This window comes from Zootoca vivipara, chromosome 16 (assembly GCF_965207765.1).
Source record: "Zootoca vivipara chromosome 16, rZooViv2.hap1.1, whole genome shotgun sequence".
Lineage (NCBI taxonomy): Eukaryota > Metazoa > Chordata > Lepidosauria > Squamata > Lacertidae > Zootoca > Zootoca vivipara.
Window position 1 is genome coordinate 26,525,492 of NC_142599.1, and position 23,531 is coordinate 26,549,022.

Here is a 23,531-nt window from a genome sequence, read left to right on the forward strand (position 1 = left end):
ATAAATAAACTACCTGAACAATTGTGTCACAGATAACTTGGTTCTGCCCCCCCCCCCATCATAAAGCCTGGCTACGCCCATAGCTGGACCAGTGGCTTCTCACTCAGCAGAAGATAGAAACTTAAATTTGTATTTTAAACTTAGACCTTCCCCTTGTTTCTAAATCTCACCACAGCTTGCCCGGGACTCACTGGGAGAGAGAGGATTTGGAAAATACCCAACTCCGGACCTTAGCTCCGCTGTCTTCCAAATGGTATTTCAGGGTCGTCGTGAGAGGTGAACATAGGAAGCAGCCTTATACCGAATCAGTCCACCTAGCTTAGCATTGTCTACACTGACCGGCAGCAGCTCTCTGGAATTTCAGACAGGATCTCCTCTCCCAGTCGTACCTGGAAATGCCAGAAGGGACTGAACCTGGGAACCTTCTGCATGCAAAGCAGATGCTCTCCTGCTGAGCTGTGGCCCTTTGCCAAACGGGTGAAATCAGGGCTCTTTCAGTGGGACCAAATTAATGATTAACGGCGATAAAGAAAGGAAGAAGCCGCTTTGGGAATTAAAGCCGCTGAGGGGAATGCGGAAGAAACACACTTAAGGCTCTGAACCTGCTTTCTTGGGTGTAAGCCCTGTTGTGGGCTTGTTTCCAGGTAAATCTACCTGGGATCTGCCTGCAGGAGATAACTGAAGAGTCAGGAGGGAGGGGAGGGACGCCATTTCAGTATAATTGATTCGCTCCAGACAAGTTTAGCAGCATTCAATGGGCCTACATTGGAGTAAAGAGGTTTCCCTCCCCCCCTCAAGACTTGGAAGGGGTGTGTCAACTGTTCACCACAAAACCCTCTCAGCGACAAAGGGAATAAATGGGTTTTTTGATTGATGGGAAGAATTGAAATATACTGTACATTGTGAGGGAAAACTTTATAGCTGGCTGTTTCCTCAGTGTCAATGACCGCCCCCGCCCCCCGCCCCAGCTGCTATTCAGGGAAATGTTTGGGTACCTCAACTGGGCCTGTGTTTTTCTCTCCACAGGAGTGTCAGGTGCCATTTAGATCAGGAAAATGGTGCAGTGGAAAGGGTTAAGCAGCCCCCTCCCAGCTGCCACTCCTCAGGCCCCAACTGGCTTGAAATGACAATAATTTTAGAAGTCAGGACCTCTGATCACAGATTCCCCACATCCAGTTTTACTGCCCATGGTGGGGAAACATTATAATATTGTTGCCTGTCACCCCAATTTCTGAGCGGTGAGAGATTCCAGGGGTTCCAGGTTTTGTGTTTCCTTATGGAAATGAGCCACAGTAGAGACTGTGGTGTCTTTAGGATATATGGTTTATTTACACATACAGTATTCAGCCTGAGCCTAGATGGAGAGGTTTACAAGACCCGAAAAGGGTCTCGTTTCTCCCATAGCCAAAACCTTGGCTTCATACAGAAATCAAACATTGCACTCAAACATTTCTTTGACTCCATCTTGCTGCTTTCCTTTTAGGTCACATCACTGCAACTCAACTCTAAACTCAGGCTTTGGCCTAACAATTTCCAAGCTGCTGTCTCACACAGACACCCTTTGTTTCTCTAAATGGCCCATCACCCAGGCTATCGACTCATCACAGGAAACTAGCCTGGCTGATATTTTAACAGGGGTTAGAAGGATCTCTTACATTCAGCTTACTTCCTCCCCTTGCAAACTCATAACAATCTCTTTGGCCAATTTCTGGCATGAAATGCTACAGAATGAGGAATTTGACATAACTAATCTGGCCACAGATGATGACCGTGAGGGGAATCTCAAGGTATCTTTCTGAGCTCCATTTCTAATGATTAGTTCTAAGCAGGCAGGTACAAGGGCTCAATCCTGCCTAACTATCATAGAAGTCCTTTCTTTTAACCACAGATGCATAGTAGCAAGAAACGCCCTCTGCATATGGTCAAGGGAGCTCTGTTACGGCTTCGCAGGTGCCCAGGCTGAGCATTGGCCACAGATCGGGGGGGGGTCAGTTCTGGAGACCCTCAGCTCTAGTTCTATGATAACAAAACTTTTCTGTCAAGTCAGAAAGTGATCACGAACCAGTTTTCCTTGGCACCCAGGAATCTTTGCCCTGGGGTCCTTCAGTAATTCACGTGTTTCCTCCGATTCAGAGGGTCACATGAGCATTTCCACCCCAGGAATCAACTCCACTTCAGTGACTACGTTTGGTTCCTTGGCTCTCGGTTCCAAGATGGTGGAAAGGGTAGAGTCTTCCTTCTCTTCACTCTGAGAGATCTTGCTGGGGTTCTGAGACGGGCTACAGGGCAGAGCCACCAACACGCCGTCCTCCCAAGCCTTGTGGGAGGAAAAGTACTGGTAGGAAGAAGCCGCAGAAGAGAGTCTCTGGAAGATCTCCTTTGTGGCTTCCCGGAACTCCTGGCGCATCAAGCAGTAAAGGACAGGATTCAGGCAACTGCTGCTGTGAGCCAAGCAGGTAGCCAGGGGGAAGATGTAATTGTGGAGGAAGTAAAAGGCGTCCCCCCTGGACACCACTTCGAATTGGATCAGAGCCCCCCAAAGAGTGATCGCCTGTTTGGGGAGCCAGCAGACAAAGAAACATCCGACCACCAACTGGACGGTAGTGGCCACCTGGTTCTGCCGGTTCAGATTGCTGCCGTGGACTTGGTGGGCCTTGAGGAGCTTCAGGAGGAGGAGGTAAAAGGTCAAGATGACCACCAGTGGGACCACGAAGGTGAACACTACCTTCTGGAGGTGGTAGACGCCCAAGAGACGAGTGGTGGGGAACTTGTAGAAGCACAGTTTCATGCCGCCGTATTCCACCACTTTCGTGTAGATTGGTACGGGCACGGTGGCCACCAGAGCCAAGGCCCAGAGAGCCACAGTGATGCGTTGGGCCACGCGGGGGGTCATCCTCGACCCGTCCTTGAGGGCCGAAGACACGGACCAATAGCGCGTGACACTCATGGCGGTCAGCAGGAACACGTTGGCATGGACGCTGAGAGTGGTGAGGGAGGGGACGGCCTTGCACATGGCCTGCCCAAAGGGCCACTGGTAGTCCAAGGCAATCTCCGTGGCCCAGAAGGGAAGCGTCAAAGAGAGCTGGAAGTCAGCCACTGCTAAGCCGAAGACGAAAATGTTGATGACCGGGGTGGGCCTGCCCTTGTGGGCCCAGATCAAGTACATCACGAGCCCGTTCCCCAGGAGTCCCACCGAGCAGACCACCGAATAGACGAAAGCGATGAACATTTGCAGGCCAAACGAGATGTCTGGCGATGAGGTCAAGGCACTGCCACCCCCCAGGAGGTCGAAACCTCCCATCAATGACCAGTTCCCAATTCCGGGATCCAAGAGGCTGCTGTTCCGCTCAGGCTCCCCGTGTCCGCTTGCCTGCATCTTTTGAGATTGGCTGAAATCCTGCGCTGCCGCCGTGGCTGGGACCCTTGCGCCCGTCAGGCGTGGCACGTGCTGCTTCTCTCACGGCTGGAGAAAACGCCATCCGTCAAAACCTGCCGAAAACTCTGACCCATTGCCATGGCTTGTTTGCATAGCCAGAGCAGAAAGGAGCCGGCAGTCGGACCCTCCTAGGCTGCGAAGGTTGGTTTGCACAGTGGGGAAGCTTGCAAAGTAGCCTTGAAGAACCCAAAGTCCATTCTTCCAGAGCCTCCTGGACTCAGCAGATGAAGAGAGCAAGCGGTTGAGGTCCCGGGTCCTTCAGTCTTCCCCTTTGAGAAACAGGGGACTTCCTTGGCATCAATGGCTGTCTCTTTCCGAGTCCAGGCTGGTGTCTGTCTGTCCCTTCCTTCCTTGGGGAAATGAGAAAAAACACGATTAATTGGCAGAGCTGAGAATGTTCTAACCACGCCTTGTGTGATGGTGAAGGACAGCCCCTCATTTTGATGGGGTGGGGCAGGGTTTCTCTTGGAGGAGGAGGAGAAGGGCGGGGAGTAGAAAGTGCTGGCCTCGCTCTCTCCACGTGGGGTTGTTTGAACTCTTTGCTCGGTTATTTATCTTCTCTGGCACACCAAGCTTTCTTTGTGATGCAAACCAGCAGCAGACCGCAAAGGGCACTTTGAGTCATTCCTGACGCAGCTGGCACCAGGTTGGCAGGACCCTGGACAAGAAGCAGTGCATTCTGGGAAACCTCTGCTGCTCTTATCGAAGGGGCTTTGCAGAGAGACCGCTTCCCAAGGAGAAAGGCCCATTACCCCTCGCCCCTGCCTGGATGCTTGGTGGGGCTTGCAACAAAATCGCCTGAGAGAAGAATTGGGCCTAGCTGAGTCTCTGCAGGGTGCCTCTGGGCTACCACTGAGTAGCCAGTTGCCTCAGTTTCCCTCACACATGTGAGATATTCACAAGCTGACTTAGACTCGCCGCTTCTGGGGGTGGGCGTTAATCAAAATTTAGAGCCCAGTGTTGTTTCTGGTGGTTAAGAGCATATTCTAATGCAGGCATAGGCAACCTTGGCTCTCCAGATGTTTTGGAACTATGATTCCCATGATCCCTAGTGGACAGGGATCATGGAAGTTGTAGTTCCAAAACATCTGGAGAGCCAAGGTTGCCTATGCCTGTTCTAATGGAACAAGGAGACTTGTCGTTGGGTCGGCTTTTGTGTAGCTGTGAGTAGGAGGAATTGTGTCAGGCAAAGCTTTTGTTGCCTCTCATACAGGGAAAAGATTAGAACTGCACTGAGGACACCGTCAAATGTGGTGTAGTGGTTAAAGTATTGGACTAGGACCTAGGAAAGACCAGGGTTCAAATCCTCACTCGGCCATCAAGAAGCTCACTGGGTGCCCTTGAGCTCAGTCACTGCCTCTCAGCCTAACCTACCTCACAGGGTTGTTGTGGGGATTAAATGAGGAGGGGGAGAATAATGTACACCACATTGGAACCCTTACAATCTTAGCAAAACGCTAAGATGGTTGGATTTGGGAGCATTTGATAAGCAAAGGGCTGGAGTCCTACAAACGCTTCCTCCAGCCACCCAAGTTGGGTGTTAGCAGGGAACTGATTCACCCATTTTCTTTGCGACATTTAGCTCTGCTGAAAGAATTGCCTCTGGCTGTGATGCTCCAGACAGATAATCTGCCGCAGACGCCTCCAGTGCATTCCAGCCAGGAGGAGATGGTGCTTTTGTGCTTGTCTCGGAGGGAGGGCTGTGCATATGCCACAACTGAAACGGCAGCATGTGGTTAGACTTCCAGAGAAGCCCCCATAGCTTTTTAAAAAAAGAAGAAGTAAAGAAAACCAAGTTCCTAGTCCCTATGGTGACAAGCAAGGCATGCTTGAAAAACACATTGGAGAAGCGTTTTCATAACATTCAAGCATCCGAGGGGTGCCTGAATGAAGCTGTCTCTCATTAAGGGGGGGAGAAAGAGTGCCCTGCATTCAGGGGAGTCTTTAGCACATGCGCCGCCAGGGTGCAAAGATCCGCCCTGCACCCCCAAATTTAGTTTAGCCCCCAAATAAACTTTTATTATGCTTATGTCAGACACCACGCTTACGCCTTATCTCTTGTTTACAAAAGAAGGGAGGGGAAAGTAAGACACTTTTTTATTTGTGAATGACAAGCGCCGCCGCTGTGGTGGCCCAGGGCGTCTTTGGTAAATGAGCGCACAAAGTTGAAAGTCCTTTAGGGAAACAGTAGGTATACGTTGCGGTAATAGCTAGGTATATATGTATTTTGTTTTTCTAGCTCGATCAAAATTATTTATTATTTCAAAACAGGTAGATAATTAAGAGGTTAGGCGGCTTCAGCCAAAGCTTTAGACCAGGGGTAGTCAAACTTTTTATACCTACCGCCCACTAATGCATCTTTCTTGATGGTAAAATTTCCTTACTGCCCACCAGTGCTTGATGGAAGGAGGAGTCAGCTTGTGCCGTAGAACCCCCTACCGCCCACCTAGAATCCTGAAATGCCCACTAGTGGGTGGTAGGGACCAGGCTGACAACCCCTGCTTTAGACAATTGCAACCTGCAACAGAATGTTGCAGCATATCCTCCTCCTAGCTGGAGTGCTAGGTCTCAGCCAGCCAATCAGAGCACTCCGTTCTTCCCTCTCCCTTGCATTCCCCCTGCCTGTGGCTACTGAGTGTGCTCCATCCTCATTGGATTGTTCTGGGGTAAGGAGTTGTTGTTGTCCCCTTAAAGGTAAAGGTAAAGGGACCCCTGACCATTAGGTCCAGTCACAAACAACTCTGGGGTTGCGGCGCTCATCTCTCTTTACTGGCCGAGGGAGCCGGCGTACAGCTTCCGGGTCATGTGGCCAGCATGACTATGCCGCGTCTGGCGAACCAGAGCAGCGCACGGAAACGCCGTTTACCTTCCCGCCGGAGTGGCACCTATTTATCTACTTGCACTTTGATGTGCTTTCGAACTGCTAGGTTGGCAGGAGCTGGGACCGAGCAACGGGAGCTCACCCCGTCGCGGGGATTCGAACCGCCGACCTTCTGATCAGCAAACCCTAGGCTCTGCGGTTTAGACCACAGTGCCACCCGCGTCCATGTTGTCCCCTTAGTGTTGTGTTAAAAACTTCTGGAATCCTCGGGGTTCCCCCAGGCCATCGTGGAGGCAATGGGCCCGAAGACTTACCCCATTACTTACTGGTTTGTCCAATGGGTGTGTCATCACTGGTCCCCCTTGTGCTTATTGGCTATTCCAGGGCTAGCCAGTTTGGTGTCCTCCAGATGTTTTGGATTACTACGCCCAGACCATTCAGCCAAGACAGAGGCACTTTTAGTGGGTCATTCGCTAGACCGGTCTGCTCTTGGTGGTGTTGTGCTCTCTCTGGAGGAACAGGCATGTAGCTTGGGGGGCAACAACCTTTAAGCTGGACTACTGTGATGCTTTGTATATGTGGCTGCCTTTGAAGAAAATCCAGCTGCTGCAGCATTCGGTTGCCAGATTGTTGACTGGAGCAGGGCAATCTGAACATATAACCTCAGCCCTGGAACAACTGCATGGGCTACCAATTTGTTTCTGGGCTCAGTTGGAAGTGCTGGTTTTGACCTATAAAGCCTTATGTGGCTCAATATCTCAAGGAACCAACCTGGATCCTATAATCATTGTCTCTGTGTGCCCCCTCCTTGAGAGAGCCACAGGGTGGCAACACGAGAACAGGGTCTTATCAGTGGTGACCCCCCACACTTGTGGAATGCTCTCTCCTGGAAGGCACACTTGGCACTGCCTTTATCTATTACCAGGCAGAGATATTTTTTTTGGCCCTTAATTTCATGGCCTCTTTTAGCAGGGTGGGGTCTGGAAATCCTGATCCATTTATCTACTTAGCTGTGCTTTTATATTTTTATTGGATGTTCTTAACTGGTTTTGCTGTAAGTCATTTTGGGTCAATCTGAGAGAGAAGCCACTAACTAATGTAACAAACACATAAATCAATGGCCAGACCTGTTGGATTTCTGCCTGCTATATTTCTATTACAGGAAGCTGTCCTGCAATAGAAATATAGCAGGCAGAAATCCAACAGGTCTGGCCTTTCAGGTGCTCAACTCAGGAAAAGAAACTTGGCAATTCTACCTTCCAGGATTTGGTTTCAGAAGTCGTTATTCCTGCTAGGATTTGTCCCTGTGGGAGGGGGTCTTATTAGTTTGCTTTCTTGTTGTTTTATTATGTATTTTGTGTTTTTAACTTGTATTTTTATGCTGTTAACTGCCCTGAGATCTACGGATGAAGGGTGGTGTACACATATAATGAAGAAGAAGAAGAAGAAGAAGAAGAAGAAGAAGAAGAAGAAGAAGAAGAAGAAGAAGAAGAAGAAGAAGAAGAAGAAGAAGAAGAAGAAGAAGAAGAAGAAGAAATTGTACCAGTCAAAGGAATTAGTGTCTCTGATCATGGGCAGATGGAACATGTTTGGGATTAGCAGTCTGAGTTTTCATCCAAAGGCCTGGTTCCCTGACAGGCCTGGCACCTGTGTTTTAAGAAACTGAGTGAAAAATTGTGACAGTGATAGGAAGTGGGGAGAAAAGTCTGTAAATACAGATAGAGAACATCAACACACAGTGAAAGTGAGCAGGATTTTGGACTAGGGCAGAGGAGGCCCAAATTCAAACCCTTCAGCTTAGCCGCTAGGCGACCTTAACCCACGCACTATTCTCTCAGCCTCCCTTGCAGGGTTGTTGTGCGGACGGAAACGGAGCTGGGTGGGAAACTCATTGACTCAGCTGAGCTCCTTGGAAGAAGGGCGGCTTCTATCATTTGCAAGTTGCCCACAGGTAAACAAGCTATCTTGAAGGGCTCGGGCTTTTGCCTCTTTGGTGACGGAACGTGAGAAAGGGGGGGGGAAAGATCACCCGTAATTTCGAGGGAGAGGGCGGGGCGGGAACCTCTGTCCTTTTAAAGTCAGGAGACAAGCGAGATTAGCAAAGAGCGTCTTTCTCTCTCTCAGGCAAGTCCAGACCTGGGACTGTGAAACAGGTGTGCTGGGGGGGGGGGCACATCAAGGTTTCATGCGGTGAGGCCTGCGGGCCGACAGGGCTTTGCTTGCAAACGCTCCCTGGACGCCGCCAGACACCTCTTTGGGCTCCAACAGCCAGCCAGGAGCTTCTCTGGGGCTCCAGCTCCATGGATGTCTCTGCCGGTTCCTCCTTTTCTCACCCAGGCTGGGCGCCTGGGCTGAGCACATGGACCCCTCTCCTCCTGACCACGAGCCTTTTCTTGGAGATGGCTTGAATGTGGTTCATCTCACTCGTGTTTGGAGACCGCAGAAAGCAGGAGCAGCTGCTGCTACAGCCATGAAGAAGATGTTCTCCTGTTCCAGTAATCAAGTGGCGGTGAGTTCCGAGCACTGCTCAGTTATTAATCTCCGTTTCCGATAGTTTGCAAGTGGCTCTCATATTGGAAATAAAAGTTTGTGTGGAAGAGGCAGGAGATGGCTTGAATGTGGTTCTCATTTTGGAAATAAAAGTTTATAATAATAATAATAATAATAATAATAATTTATTATTTATACCCTGCCCATCTGGCTGGGTTTCCCGAGCCACTCTGGGCGGCTTCCAACCGAAATATTAGAATACACTAATTTCTTAAAGATTAAAAGCTTCCCTAAACAGGGCTGCCTTCAGATGTCCTCTAAAAGTCTGGTAGTTATTTTTCTTTTTGACATCTGGTGGGAGGGTGTTCCACAGGGCGGGCGCCACTACTGAGAAGGCCCTCTGCCTGGTTCCCTGTAACTTGGCTTCTCGCAGCGAGGGAACTGCCAGAAGGCCCTTGGCACTGGACCTCAGGGTCCAGGCAGAGCGATAGAGGTGGAGACGCTCCTTCAGGTATACTGGAATATGCAGGTGGCAAAACAAAGAGTACTCCTGAGCATGGGCAGAGTGCATTTCCTTTGAGGCTGTCATAGAACAAACACCCACCCCGCATGCACATGTGGTTCAGCAACAAGACGTAAGGGAAATGGCCATGTGTCCAACTTGCCCTCCATTTCAATGAATCCTCCGTTTGAAGGTCTGTCCAGGCCAAGTCTGGCTTGAAGAACCTTAGAAAATAAGAGCAGGTAGTTATGGTGCTTTTTAGCAGCACCTGGAGAACAGCAGCCTGAGGAGGCAAGCATACAGATCGCTGAGTGCAGCCTTTCCCACTGTTTAGTTATTGTTACATTTATAACCCATCTGTTCTTCAAGGAGTTCAAGGTGGTGTACATAGTTCTCTTCCTCCCCATGTAATCGTCACAACAACCCTGTGAGGTCGGTTAGGCTGAGAGTGTGTGACTGGCCCAAGGTCACCCAGTGAGCTTCATGGCCAAATAGGAATTGGAACCCTGGTCTTCCAGATGATAGTCCAGCACCCCATCCACTACACCACACTGGTACTATGGGGATAAGTATTGCATTACTTTTAATTATCTCTATATTTATATAGTCATCATCTATATCTGCATCGCTATGCATACAAATTAACCCATTTGAATGTTATGCCAAATGGAGGCTTCTCTTGACCTCTTTTTGCAGCAGGGGCATTTCCTCTTAGTGGTGCATAAGCTGCCGCCACCCTAGCTGTAAGTTTCGCCAACCCAGAGGCTAGTTTCTGTGGGGCAGCGTTTGCCGATTGGCGAGCGAGGACAATGCAAGCTGTTGGATGGACCAGTGGGAGACTGTGGGGTTAATTGACTGACTTAATTAAAATGACTTAATTAAACTCCATCGTTTGAATTGGGTTTTGAGTAAAAGCACAACTAACTGCTACTATTTTGAATTTTATTGTGTTCTTATCTTCCTTAGTGGGTTGTGCAAATTATGCTTTTGATAAGGTAGGGTGGTAGGCATTGGAGATGAGTTTATGGAACAAAGGGGCACCCCTCCCCCCAAAAAAGGTTTGATCTAGAACAGGCATCCCCAAACTGCGGCCCCTCAGATGTTTTGGCCTACAACTCCCATGATCCCTAGCTAAGAGGACCAGTGGTCAGGGATGATGGGAAATGTAGTCCAAAACATCTGGAGGGCCGAAGTTTGGGGATGCCTGATCTAGACTAGAAGGTCCAGATTGATTGAGTAAGCCACCAGCCTCTGCCCTCTTTCCAAGTCTAGAATAATTACAGAATCATGCAGAGACGGGAAGAGAAAGGACCAAGGTGCAAGTCTGTCTGAGCCTGGGATTGTGCAGGCAGCATGCAAGATTCAGCCTGGCAGCACCTGGTTGCCAATTGTAGCACAGACTCTCTGGGAAGGTCTGCTCTCCTCAGCTCCCCTCTCCCAATTAACCTCCATCTCCAAGGCTCAGTGATGGAAGGGAGTGCAGAGGGAGGAAAAGAGCTGGGGGCTGGGCCTGCAATTCAGGGTCTAGGATGCTCCTGACCTGGCAGCCCTAGACATGAGTTGCGTTTGTAAACCAGTTTCTCCCGCTGAGGCACCAGTGTCCTTCAGGACATACCAGTGGCAACCTCTCTCAAAAACTACTGGGCCAGTCTCCTTTTATTGTTTCCAGGGATATTAGCAGAGGGCAGGGGAGTCCGGTTTGTGGAGCCAATAACGCCTGGCTGCATAAACATGCTGTGCATTTAATAATATAACGACGTGCTACGTGTGGGTGGCTGTTTCCAATAAAGCACAGTGTCACACTCTTCTTGTTCATTCATAAAGAGGCTCCATTCAGGTTGCCAACGTTTTAATCAATTCCTGTTCCTTAAAGGGCCACCTGCTCTGATGATGATATTACTATAATAATAGGTAATCGTGTCTGTCTCCATGTGACAAATTTAAAAAAAAAACTTTACTGGGTGGTTCACTGGGTGATTAAGTTGCTCTTGTGCCTTTAAGAGCAAGCATATCTGCTTTTGTAGTTCTTCCTGGTCAGTTGGCAACCTTACTTCACAGAGGCCTGAGGTATCTTCCAGGGCAAACCCTTGCTCTTGTCTGTGTGGAACATTGCGGCAGGGCCGTCTTGAGCAGATCGCGCGCCCTGGTGCTGAGGGGCGGAGATTGCTCCGCCGCCCACCCCGCCCTCGCAGGGCGCAATTGGTTTCCGCACGGCTTTGCCGCGTGGCGCCCTCCTTTCCGGGCCGGCATCCAGCTTACCAGCCCCGCGCCATGGTGCACTGCGCCACCGGGGGTCTATGAAGAGCCGGCCCTGCATTGCGGATATATGATGGCAAGTCGTTTCCCCAGATTCCTAGGAGCAGGCTGGAGATAGATGGTGCATGAAAGGCACTCTGCACGTGATCGGAGGCACTGTTCTTCATTCCATAGGATCTTGATCTGAGTCCTTGTGCCAGTGTGGTGTTGTGGTTAGAATGTCAGACTGGGACCTGGGAGACCAGGGTTCAAATCCTCACTTGGCCATGGAGCTCGCTGGGTGACTTTGAGCCAGTCACACTCTCTCTCATAGCCTAACCGACCTCGCAGGGTTGTTGTGGGGAATAAATGAGAAGGGGCAGAACCAGCTAAGCCACCTTGAGCTCCTTCGAGAGAGAAAAGGTGGCTTATAAATGCAATCAATCAATCAATCAAAAGTCCCAGCTCAGATGAGGCCACGATGGGAAGGCTGACACACACACTCAGCTCAAAGCAAAGCATGACCAACTGGAAGTCTCAGCATGAATTCCTTTCTCGACACGAGGCTTTGCTCAGTCTTGCTCCGTCCTGCCTTTGGGGTGTATCCACTCCCGGGGACGACTTGCGTTTAGCATGAAATTGGCTCTGAGCAAAGTGGCTTCGAGGCCTGACAAACAGGCCCGGTCATGGCAGCTTATCTACTGCTCTGACATCAGCTCTCTGGGGTGATCTTGTTCTTTGCATGGGGAGACAAAATAAAATTGGGTGGCCATCAGCCCTGCGAAGGCACATTCCTTCACTTTTTGACATCTGCAGCTCTTACCAAATTTTATTATTGAAACCAAGGGACCTGTCCAATGACTTAGGCAGCAGAGACTGAGGGGTTCAAGAAGACCAACAAGTCTTCTATCAGAACATCTTTATCCTGGATCCCAAATGGCCACCAACTGCTTGTGTTTTTTGGTCATGATGGAGAGCTCTCTACACATGCTCAGGATTCCTTTGGTTGCCCGAATTGCATTTCCTGCTTATGGCTCCTTGAATTTATGATATCTGTTGTGCATTTTTTTAAGAACAGGAAGAATGGTTATGAAATGTCGGTGCATGCTAACATTTCTCTAGAGGAAAATATCTTATAATTTCACCCTGAATAGCGGTGGCCTGGTTCGAAAGAGGACCTGGCTCCTGAGAATTGAAGCCAGTGCAGATTCTCTGTCTGCCCCACAGCTGCCTAAAATGACAAGCAACACCAATCTAAAACCTTCTCTTCTCCAGAAGGTACACCACCCTAGCCTTTCTATGTATCTGCCTTATGCTTGCCAATGCATTTTTTGTTGTTGTTCCAAGGCTCCCATACCTTAAACAGCTGTGTTTACAGGCAAAAATTCAGCAGGTGGGTATTTCTGTAGGGATGCAAAACAGCTGGGATAAGTTCTCAGGAACCTTACAGCTTAGCAAGGGCAGTTGTGGCGCAATGGTTAGAGTACTGGGAGACTTGGGTTCAAACCCCCACTCAGCCACAAAACTTTACTAGGTGACTTTGGTCTATCAGGCATCCCCAAACTGCAGCCCTCCAGATGTTTTAGCCTACAACTCCCATGATCCCTAGGTAACAGGACCAGTGGTCAGGGATGATGGGGGTTGTAGTCCATAACATCTGGAGGGCCAAAGTTTGGGGATGCCTGTCATAGCTGCTGTGTTATCCTCAGTTAGCAAAGCTGTCCTAGACCCTGGCCTCTTGAAAATCCACTTGGTCTATCTGGCCCCATCTCCTGCCACTCCTAAGGCAAACACATTCTGTCTAAGGACGCATTCTGTCTAAGCATCTGGAGGGCTGAAGTTTGGGGATGCCTGGGCTAGCTTCTTCCTCTCAGCTTCACAGGGTTGTTGTGAAGACAAAAGCAGGGGGAGCTCTGCATGCTATCCTGATTCCCCTGGAGCAGTGGTGGCCAAACTCGGCCCTCCAGATGTTTTGGGACTACAACTCCCATCATCCCTAGCTAACAGAACCAGCGGTCAGGGGTGATGGGAATTGTAGTTCCAAAACATCTGGAGGGCCGAGTTTGGCCACCACTGCCCTGGAGGAAATGGCAGGTTGAAAGCAAATGCATAGGCGCTATAGTGGAGAAAATGATTTAGAAATTGAGGGTTGTTTTTTTTACAAGCACTAGAGCCCTTCAAGCACTTTTTATATGATTTGTCATTCTTTAATTATATATGCAACAGAGCCATCATTTTCAAGGCAACCCTCACTACAAGCCTGACAAATCTGGAAGTAGACTTGATCAAAATCAGATAGCCCTGATATTCTTTGCTTTGCTATTTTATTCATTCTAATTCATCATTCTAAGTGCCTGTTTTATTCTTTTGTTTTTCCTTTTTAAATTTTCATCTGTCCTCATAACTCTTCTCCTTGTTTTTTATTAATTATAAAATGAAATTAAAACTTTACAAGAGAGAGAGAGAGAGAAAGCAAATCTATTAATTGTCATAATTGTCCAACGAAAGTAGGCTTTACCCTTGACTTTCTGGGAATGGAGAGAACTGAGAGTGAAAGGTCCCAGCTGTATTTCGTAGGAAGACTGTGCTTTCCCAGCGTAATTAGAATTTAAGCAACAGCGGGGTGTGTGGCCCTTGTGAAATGTTGCCCTCCGCAAACTCTGGGCGTGTTGCTCCGTCAGCAACGGCCTTCAGAACCGGATTGTCTCCAAGCACATTCTTTGCCCATCTTCTCTGAGCTGCTGAAACAGATCTGCTTAAAATAAAAAACTGAAGGGACAAGTGAACCTTTTAACCAAAAGCATGACACCCCCCCACCCCAAAAGAAAGCCTTAATTTTTTCCCTTTGGCTTGACTTCCTGCCTGGGAAGCTGCAGGGCTTTGACCTTTTATACATGTGGATTCTCCTTCATTGGAGGTTTTTAAACGGTGTTCTGTCCAGGATTCTTTAGCTGTGATTCCTGCGTTGCAGGGGGTTGGACAAGATGGCCCTTGGGGGTCCCTGCCAACTTTGCAATTCAGTGATCTTTGGCAGTATGTGAAGGGACTCTATCCTTCCTGAATCTCCCTCTCTTCTACCTTTAGTGTGTGTGTGTGTGTGTGTGTGTGTGTGTGTGTGTGTGTGTGTGTGTGTGATTGAACCCCTTTTAAGTTTAGCCAGACTGGAGCCCTGTGTTTTCCTTGGAAGGAAATGAGCTAGAGGCTGCCTGTGAAAATGCCTGGGTCTCTATATCCATCTCAACAAAGGCTATCTTTGCTCTGCTGCCTGAATCCCTGTTGCCTCCTGTACAGCTTCATGCCATCTTTCTTTTCTTCTTTTTTCTTTTTTTGAGACCTGCACTTTCCCAAGGCAACTTATTCCAGGGCAATTAACTACAGTATAAATTTTCTGGGAAATTTGCCAACCCGCTTGGAGGCAGTGTGTGATGTTGCAAAAAGAATGGCTGTCATGGGAGAAAGGAGAATGGCCGTCGGCCACCTGTCCTGTGTGGGATGGAGCCAGCCGATGAAATAAAAATAACATTTTCCACATTCCGCATTCCATCTTTGAGGCTCTTTCCTCTTTTATTACTGGCCTGAATGGTGGTTACTAAGCAACGTGGAGTCCATGGCTCTCCCTAGATCTCCCTCTAGATCAGAAGGGATCTCCCATCTTTCCTGACTACAGTACTAGAATTTTTCAGAGGGTATTTTTCCTGACAAAAAGTAATAATAATCTGCATGATATACCTTATGCCTTTAATGTAGCCATTTCCATTCATTTTACTTAAACATAGAATTGTAGAGTTCAAAGGGATCCCCAAAGGTCATCGGACTAGATCCCTGCAATGCAGGAATCATAGCTAGTAATCCTCGATCACCCAACCTCTCTTTTTAAAAAAAACCTCCAGTGAATCATAGAACCGTAGAGTTGGAAGAGACCACAAGGGCCATCCAGTCCAACCCCCTGCCAAGCAGGAAACACCATCAAAGCATTCTTGACATATGCCTGTCAAGCCTCTGCTTAAAGACCTCCAAAGAAGGAGACTCCACCACACTCCTTGGTAGCAAATTCCACTGCCGAACAGCTCTTACTGTCAGGAAGTTCTTTCTAATGTTTAGGTGGAATCTTCTTTCTTGTAGTTTGAATCCATTGCTCCGTGTCCGCTTCTCTGGAGCAGCAGAAAACAACCTTTCTCCCTCCTCTATATGACATCCTTTTATACCAGTGAAGAAGAAGGGCTCTTACCATCAGAAAGTTCTTCCTCAGTGTTTTTGTCTTTCCTCAGATAACATTCATTAACTTAAAGTGCAAGTTGTCATCAGAGGAAACGTTTTGATTAAGACATTTGCTTCAAGTTTTAACAGGCTTAAGAATAATTCCCAATTTTCAGGGAATTGTAATGCTGTTGAGATGGGAACCCGGTCAAGAAATCACAGGTCCTATCTCTCTACTGAACAACAGTTTCGAGGACTGATTGGGAGAAGGTTGATAAACAGGTGTTATACAACCAGTAGTCAGGTTATTAAGAGGTCAGATTCCCTATCATTCTTAGAGCAGACCTCTTGAAATCAGGATGATGATTATTTTAATGTGTCTACACTTGAGTATGACTAAAGTTGGCTTATACAGTCGTACAGTACCTTGGTTCGCGAACAGAATGTGTTCCAGGAGTCCGTTTGACTCCCGGAACCGTTTGAAAACCAAGGCGTGGCTTCCAATTGGCTGTAGGAACGTCCAGCAACCAATTGGAAGCCGCGGAAGCCCCGTTGGACATTCAGCTTCCGAAAATCATTCAGAAACCGGAACACTCACTTCCGGGTTTTGATTGTTTGGGAGCTGATTTGTTTGGGAACCAAGGCGTTTGAGATCCAAGGTACGACTGTATTACCTGTTTACACCGTGACAGCCAGTTCCCAACAAGGACTGAGCTTGGTACTTATAAAAGGTTTCTACTCTGACACCCCTGCCCCCTGGACTGAATTCTGAGAAAATGGTCAAAACTTTTTAAACCTTTATAAATCGAGCTGCTCCCACACTACAGAATGCATTCTCTTTTTATTTATATTTTAATCATGTGATGCTATGGCTTTTCATTTGTAAAGGTTTATAAATGGATGAGCTGTGGTTCCTGTATTGCGGTGGGTTGGACTAGATGATCCTTGGGAGTTCTATTATTCAATTCCAGTCCTGCAGAATGGCCAACATCTGTGCTTGCTTTCACCCTTGCTCATTTCAGGGGAGCAGGTCTCTCTTCTGGCACAGAACAGCCCCATGGTAAGTCTCCGACACTAAATGGCTGCTTTCCTTATCTCATGACAACCAGGTAGAGAGCTGGAACAAGCATGACCAGAAGCTTTTTGACGCTGTCGAGAAAGGCGACGTGGGGCGAGTATCCGTCCTCGCTTCCAAGAAGACAGCCAAAGCCACCAAACTGAATGCCCTGGGGCAATCTGCGTACGTAAGTTTTCCCTGTCCCATAATCCCTCTTGTTTGCAGGCTCTGCAAAGGACAAGGAGGTCTCTTGGGTAGAGTTGCTGGGTGAGGAACATCCCAGACCCTGAAATTTCAGGGCCCAAACCTTGAGACCCAGGGGCAGCCCCTGGTGATGTCACACAGGGTATACATCCCTGGTGATTCTTCCTCTGCGCTCCCACCTACCACTGAGCCCTGGAGACGGAGGTTAATTGGGAGGGGTGGAGGGGTGGAAGGAAGTGACCTGGAGGGGAAGTTAGGTGGCTGGCCTTCTGCAACATTTACATCCTGAATTTACCGTACATTGTACTTATATATTTAGCACATGCAAATTGGTTTCTGTGGGCTAATAAGCCTGATCTTGCCATGCCTCTGGATCCAAGGAAACAGTTGCTTTCAGTGTTGATACCTGGTCATAGTATGATTAGATAGACTAAATAGATGCTTGGTGGAAACTGAAGTGATTAGGAGCCTGAGGTGGAGAGGTTTTAGCAGATTGCATTGCTGGTAATGATTTATTTTACTGTCTAAAGCTGATGATGGATTGTGTGTGTGTGTGTGAGAGAGAGAGGAACCAAGAATGGCTCTGCCTGGTTCAGGATCCTGCTTTTTCTTTTTTTATTGATTTATTAATGAACAAAAGTTCAAACGTAACAAAAACACAACAAGAAAAAGAACCAAAGATTTAAACCATAAAACGTCACAGCCCAGGAGGGCAAAAGTACCAAAGATCTAGCGCAGCTCCAAAGGATAAAATAAAGTATTAACTCATACAAAGATTCCCTTTACAAATAATAAAGATCCATCTATATATATATAAATGTAAAAATCTTGAAAGTGTCGGCTGAACTTTTCCCCGTAACCGCTTGACCGATCGCCCTGAAATTTTGACACAACGATCCAGGCCACTCCCCGAGCGTTGTTAGAAAAAAAAATCCCTCAAATTTCACACCTGGGCAGGTATAGACCTTGTTTTCCACAAAGTAAAACAGCGCCCTCAAGTGGCGTTATTCCCTCAGCTCCTCCTCCTCCTACACCCCCTCCCTTCCAGTGAAATCTACACCACACCCACAAACCAAATAATGACATCATCAACCAAGCAACTGAAACCACCAAGGCGGGCATGATAAGACCCCTAGGCCCCTGCCAGGCTGCTGGGCCCCCACTAGGCCCGGGGGGGAGGGGGCGAGCGCCCGGATCGCAGGCTGCAGCACGGCCTTTGTTTTATGTAGGCCACTGCCAGGCCCCCACTAGGTCCGGGGGGGGGGGATAACCCACAGCAACGCACTTGGGGGCATGGCAAGAGGTTTTTACTTTAAAATTTAACACCACTCCCCCCCCAAAACCCCCCACCAAATAACCACAAGACAAAAATAAATACCATTCTTCAAAACGTCATGAGACACGGGGGGGGGGGGACAGAATAGATCATGGATCAGGACACGTGGGGGCAGTCACAGGGATTAGCCACAACAACGCGCCACACCCACAAACCCCGCCTCCTCTACGAGATCCTGTAAAACAGGGGGACTCAGGGGGATCTGAAGGGGGCCTATTACCCTCCATTTGAAAGACTAACGCACAGCAACGCGTGCAGGGCCAGCTAGTACAAAATAAAAGTATTCTCCACCTGCAAGTTCCTCACTTATTGAGAATAAATGTTCTACATAGCCTTAAATGAGCCAGACATTTTCATATGCTGATGGCACTGAACGGCCATCTGATCGCATGAAAAAACAAAACCACGCCATATATCGAAAATGGCCATTTGAGCTCTGCCCTTTAGATCATAGAATTGTAGAGTTGGAAGGGACAACGAGGATGATCTTGTCCAACCCCCTGCAATACAAAGTAAAAAAATTCCTTCCAGTAGCACCTTAAAAAGGTAAAGGGACCCCTGACCATTAAGTCCATTCATGAACGACTCTGGAGTTGTGGCGCTCATCTCGCTTTACTGGCCAAGGGAGCCGGCGTACAGCTTCCAGGTCATGTGGCCAGCATGACAAAGCCGCTTCTTGCGAACCAGAACAGCGCACGGAAATGCTGTTTACCTTCCCGCTTGGAGCGGTACCTATTTATCTACTTGCACTTTGATGTGCTTTCGAACTGCGAGGTTGGCAGAAGCAGGGACCGAGCAACAGGAGCTCACCCCGTTGCAGGGATTCGGACCGCCGACCTTCTGATAGGCAAGCCCTAGGCTCAGTGGTTTAACCCACAGCGCCACCCGCACCTTAGAGACCAACTAAGTTTGTCATTGGTATGAGCTTTCATGTGCATGCACACTTCTTCAGATACACATGAAAAGCTCATACCAATGACAATCTTAGTTGGTCTCTAAGGTGCTACTGGAAGGAATTTTTTTATTTTGTTTCGACTACGGCAGACCAACATGGCTACCTACCTGTAACTAGAACCCCTTCAATACAGGAATCTTTTGCCCAGAGTGGGGCTCGAACCCACAACCCTGAAATTAAGAGCCTCGTGCTCTTCCGGCTGAGCTACCCACTGGGGTACTTTTCGTTTATGAGACATCAGGAAAATATTTCTTGTCAAGATCCTGCTTTTTCCTCTTCCTTGCAGATTCCACCTGGCGGCCTCCAAGGGGCTCACGGAATGCCTCACCATCCTGCTCTCTTATGGGGCTGATGTTAATGATAAGAATGACGATGGTAGGTGGCTGGGGAGACTCAGCCAGATGGGTGGGGTACAATTATTATCATCATCATCATCATCATCATAGGGGGAGTGATTCTGTAACAGGGGAGCGAGTGTGCTTACCACCCTCCCACAAGAGAAAAACCCACGCAATCTCATATTCTTGGGAATGTCGTTGGATAAGAAGTGGGATATATGTTGCTTTTCAGTCAGTTTTGACGTTTCTTAACAGGGCTCTCAACGGCTACCAGCCACAGTGGCTATGCTCTGGTCTCTGCAGTGGGAGGCAGCAAAGCTTCTGGATCCTAGTTGCAGGGATCCAGGAAGGGAGAGGGCTCTTTTGCACTCTGGAGTGGGTGGTTTGGCCACTGTGAGAACAGGATCCTGGACTAGATGGGTCGCTGGCCTGAAAAGCAGGCTGGCCGTCCAGCCTCTCAACTAGGGAAGGGGAGTTTGGCTTGTTGGGTCTGCGAGTGCCCAGCGAAGTGGAGAGTGGCTGTCGCCAAGCACAGCCTCCTTTGCTGCCTTTGATTCAATACACAAGTGAGCGCCAAGTGCTTTTGAAGCACCAAGGGCAGAGTTAGCACTTTGTTTCCAAATCTGCTCCAGCAGAGTTACAACAACGGGCCCGGCTCTTCCCTTCCTGCCACCATTTGTCATATTTTGACTTCCCTTTCCTTCTGTCTTTCTAGGCAACACAGCCCTGCATTTGTCCACCATCGCTTGCCAGCCTCAGTGCGTGAAGGTCCTTCTGCAGGTAAATAGGACATTCGCGTTTACATCTTCGTGCGGCATGTAGATAAACTGTGGAACTCCCTCCCGCAGGAAGCAGCAGCAGTAGCAAGGGAGGGGCGAAGGGGGCGAGCCGCCCCTAGCTCCACTCTGGCGGAGGCAGTGCAGGGCCCCTGGCCTGCCCCCCGCCTCCTCCGCCTGAGCAGGAAGAAGCAGAGCTTGCTACAGAGCAGGTTGCCGGGCGCCGCCGGTGCCGGCAACCCGCTCCATAGCGCACTCTGCTTCAGAGCGCACCGGCTGAGCAGAGCAGCAGCGCCAACCTGGATGGACTGCGCATGTGCGGACATGCGCAGTCCGTCCTGGCGCGCGTGTTGTGCGTTGTGGCAATAGGACGCAAGCATGCTGCGGAGCGACGCCCTGACCCCAGGGAGTGCCGCCCCGGGCAGCCAAGCAGCATTGTTCACCAGTGACTTAGGGTCACACGCAAACCAGGTCCATGCCTGCCCTTAATAATAAAACCTAAAATTCTCTAATGTGAATGATTTCTTAAAAACAGCAAAACAGGCCCCTGCTGATGGGAGGCCAGAAGGCTCTCATTCCATTTTCTGAAATAATAACGATACATTTAACCAGGGGGGGTGGTTTCAACAATTTAAAAACAGATTACAATCCCGGGGATTGGATGGGTGGGTCCTGAAAACATGCGTCTCAAATGCCAAAAACCAGGTTTTCAGCATTTGCTGAAAGCTGTACCATGAAGGTGCCAGGCACAGCTCCGCAAAGAGAGAGTTCCACAACCAAGGGGCCACCACAGAGAAGGCCTCTCCTGGGCCGACACCCCATAGCTTCAAACTTCTGAGATGGGTGGAGAAATAAAATTGTTCGTTTTTATTTGTTATTAAATAGTAAATCTTTGAGCCTGAAAGGCCTGTAATCAAACAAGCCTTGCAGTAAAGGGAAGGAAAATAGCTGGAAGAGGCAAACTTTTTATACCAGCCACTGAGGAATTGTGGTCTCTGTCCCCTGATTGTCATCTGTCTGTTTGCCCCCAGCTGTCACAGCTGTTTTAAATAAAGCTCTTTGTTTATAATACTCCTGCCTGATCTTTAATGATAATCAACACCACTTGAAAACAGCCACGCTCACAATGATGGAATAATTTCTGTGCCGAATCGTTTCCCTGTGGTTCTGCAAGGCACACCTGGGAGGCAGTTTCAACACAGAGGTGACGGGCAAATGAAGAGTTGGGTGGGGTGTGAAATCCCGCGTTGAGGATCATTACAGCAAAAGGGAGAAAGGGGTGTGTTGATGTGAAGATCAGGAAAGCAGAGAGATTCCTGCTTGGCGGCTTATCATCCTTCAAGGAGCCTCCGGGTCATAGAGGCCCAGGTGCCCATCTTTGTGCCAGCGATGCCTCTTGAAACAGCACCTTAGGGAGAGCAACAGAGTCGCTGATTAAGAGTTTTCTTCTTGTAGCCAGACATAATTCCTGCTGTTCCTAAATATGAGGGGTGGAGGGGGGTAGGGAGAGAAGGTGGAAACCTTTGGCACTAGCATCTGTCCATAAATCAAAATCTACATAAATGCATACAAAGCATGTATGGTGTGCTCGTCCTTTCCTGCAATGAGATGGATGCTATGTCCTACAACCTGGACCATCAGATTATTCCATGGAAATACATTTTGCATCTCAGATGCTCAGGCCGGCAGAGGAGGCCCTTTTTGTGGTTCCTCTGCCCTCCGAGAGCCTCAGGGTGCTTGTGTTGGCCAGGGAGAGGGCCTTCTCTGTGATGGCCCCTGAGCTGTGGAACTCCCTCCCCATGGGGATTTAAAAGGACTAGACGACCCTTTGGATCCCTTCCAACTCTACAGTTCTATGATTTTACTGAATAGGTTTGTGACACTGCTGTTTGGGGTATGTGTTGCTACTCTGAGCCTTCAGGATATGGCAAGTTAGCAATGTCAATGAAATGCCTTTAAAAAAACAACGACTGCCTTCTTGCAGCATGGAGCCAATGAAGACTGTGTAGATGGGGAGAACCGGACGCCACTACATTGGGCGGGTGAGTCCTTAAATGATTCAAAGTGGATGGAGGTCACCTAGGGTAGTAGCATTTGAATCAATAATCAAATCCTTGAGCCAGACCCCATAGGAAACCTGGGATCCTTCCCAGTGTGGGAGACTTCCTGTGCTAAGGTTGATCTTTCATCAAATAATAGCTCAGGCCTTTTGCAAGAGACAGGTCTCCATTAAACTTTTGCCATCATGTAGTGAAGCACTTGCTTCAATCAAAATTAAAACACATCAGTGGGCTTCCCCACTCTTTCGCCCACTCTTTCCAGGCAGTCTGTGCTTTAAAGATCTCTTTCTAAGCACCGTGGTTTTTTGGGTTTTTTTTGTGTGTGTGTGTTCTGGAGCTTTCCCCATGAAAACCCGCTCTTTGAAGCTCAGTCGGAGCAAGCAGCAATCCACAGAAAATCTGAATAGCCATTTGCTCTAATTCAGCTTTAAAGAGCGGGAATAGCGCTGGGAGAAAACAAAGCAAAAACCACATACACAGAGCTTTAATGCGCAGACCTCTGCCTGAAAAGAGCAAGGCAAAAGGTAAGTGTGGATAAGGCCAGGCTTCCCTAAACAAAAATATTTGCAGCAGGTGCTGAAAAGAGTACAGTGAAGGTGGCTGCCCGATGTCAACAGGCAGGGAGTTCCAAAGTGCAAGTGCTGCCATGCTAAAAGCCCAAATTTCTCACAAATGTGGAATGGGTGCTATGTGGCAGTTCCACAGATCGAAGCGGTCGAGTGGGATAAGCTGATCCTGCAAGTAAACTGGCCCCAAGCTGTTAAGCGTCCTATATGCTAATAGTAAAATCTTGAACTTGGCCCTGTAATAAATCTGCAGCCAATGCAGCTCTCTGAGCAGGAGTGCTGCATGCAGACAGCGTCTCGCAACCGCGCTGCAGCATTCTGCACTGACTGCTGCTTCCAGGTCAAGCCCCACATAAAGCGCATTGCAGCCCTCCAGTCCTAAAAGTCACCAGTGCCGAATCTAAAGAAATAGGCATTTCTCAGATTTTAAAAACAAGTATGATGCATTTTTTATATTATGGAGAGTGCTAGCTGGCCAGGGAGAAAACTGCTATAGAAATATGTATGTTGTTTGCATGTATACATTACTATGCGTATGGTGTAAAAAGTCTTCAGTTT

General features: G+C 48.5%; 2 protein-coding genes across 3 annotated transcripts in view; one reads left to right on the top strand and one right to left on the bottom strand.

Annotated features, from left to right (window-relative positions):
- Positions 1-1,305: 1,305 nt before the first annotated feature.
- RXFP4 (relaxin family peptide/INSL5 receptor 4) lies at positions 1,306-3,835 on the bottom strand. Its single transcript, XM_035099398.3, has one exon. The coding sequence runs from the start codon at positions 3,374-3,376 to the stop codon at positions 2,138-2,140; it is 1,239 nt and encodes a 412-aa protein (XP_034955289.3). The 5' UTR covers positions 3,377-3,835; the 3' UTR covers positions 1,306-2,137.
- A 4,543-nt stretch (positions 3,836-8,378) lies between these two features.
- Positions 8,379-23,531, top strand: part of ANKRD35 (ankyrin repeat domain 35) — a 28,293-nt gene continuing 13,140 nt past the window's right edge. Inside the window, exons 1-5 of one of the 2 annotated variants that reach the window (XM_035099399.3) lie at positions 8,379-8,766; positions 16,791-16,921; positions 19,520-19,608; positions 20,287-20,351; positions 22,332-22,389. In XM_035099399.3, coding sequence (XP_034955290.3) covers positions 8,617-8,766; positions 16,791-16,921; positions 19,520-19,608; positions 20,287-20,351; positions 22,332-22,389 — 493 coding nt within the window. In that variant the 5' untranslated portion in view covers positions 8,379-8,616. Of the gene's footprint in view, positions 8,767-16,790; positions 16,926-19,519; positions 19,609-20,286; positions 20,352-22,331; positions 22,390-23,531 lie in introns of both variants that reach the window. The other variant, XM_035099400.3, reaches the window with a different exon arrangement.

What these genes read in the sequence shown, in the direction of transcription:
- RXFP4 (XM_035099398.3), bottom strand. Translation starts at nt 3,376, where the DNA reads ATGCAGGCAAGCGGACACGGGGAGCCTGAGCGGAACAGCAGCCTCTTG.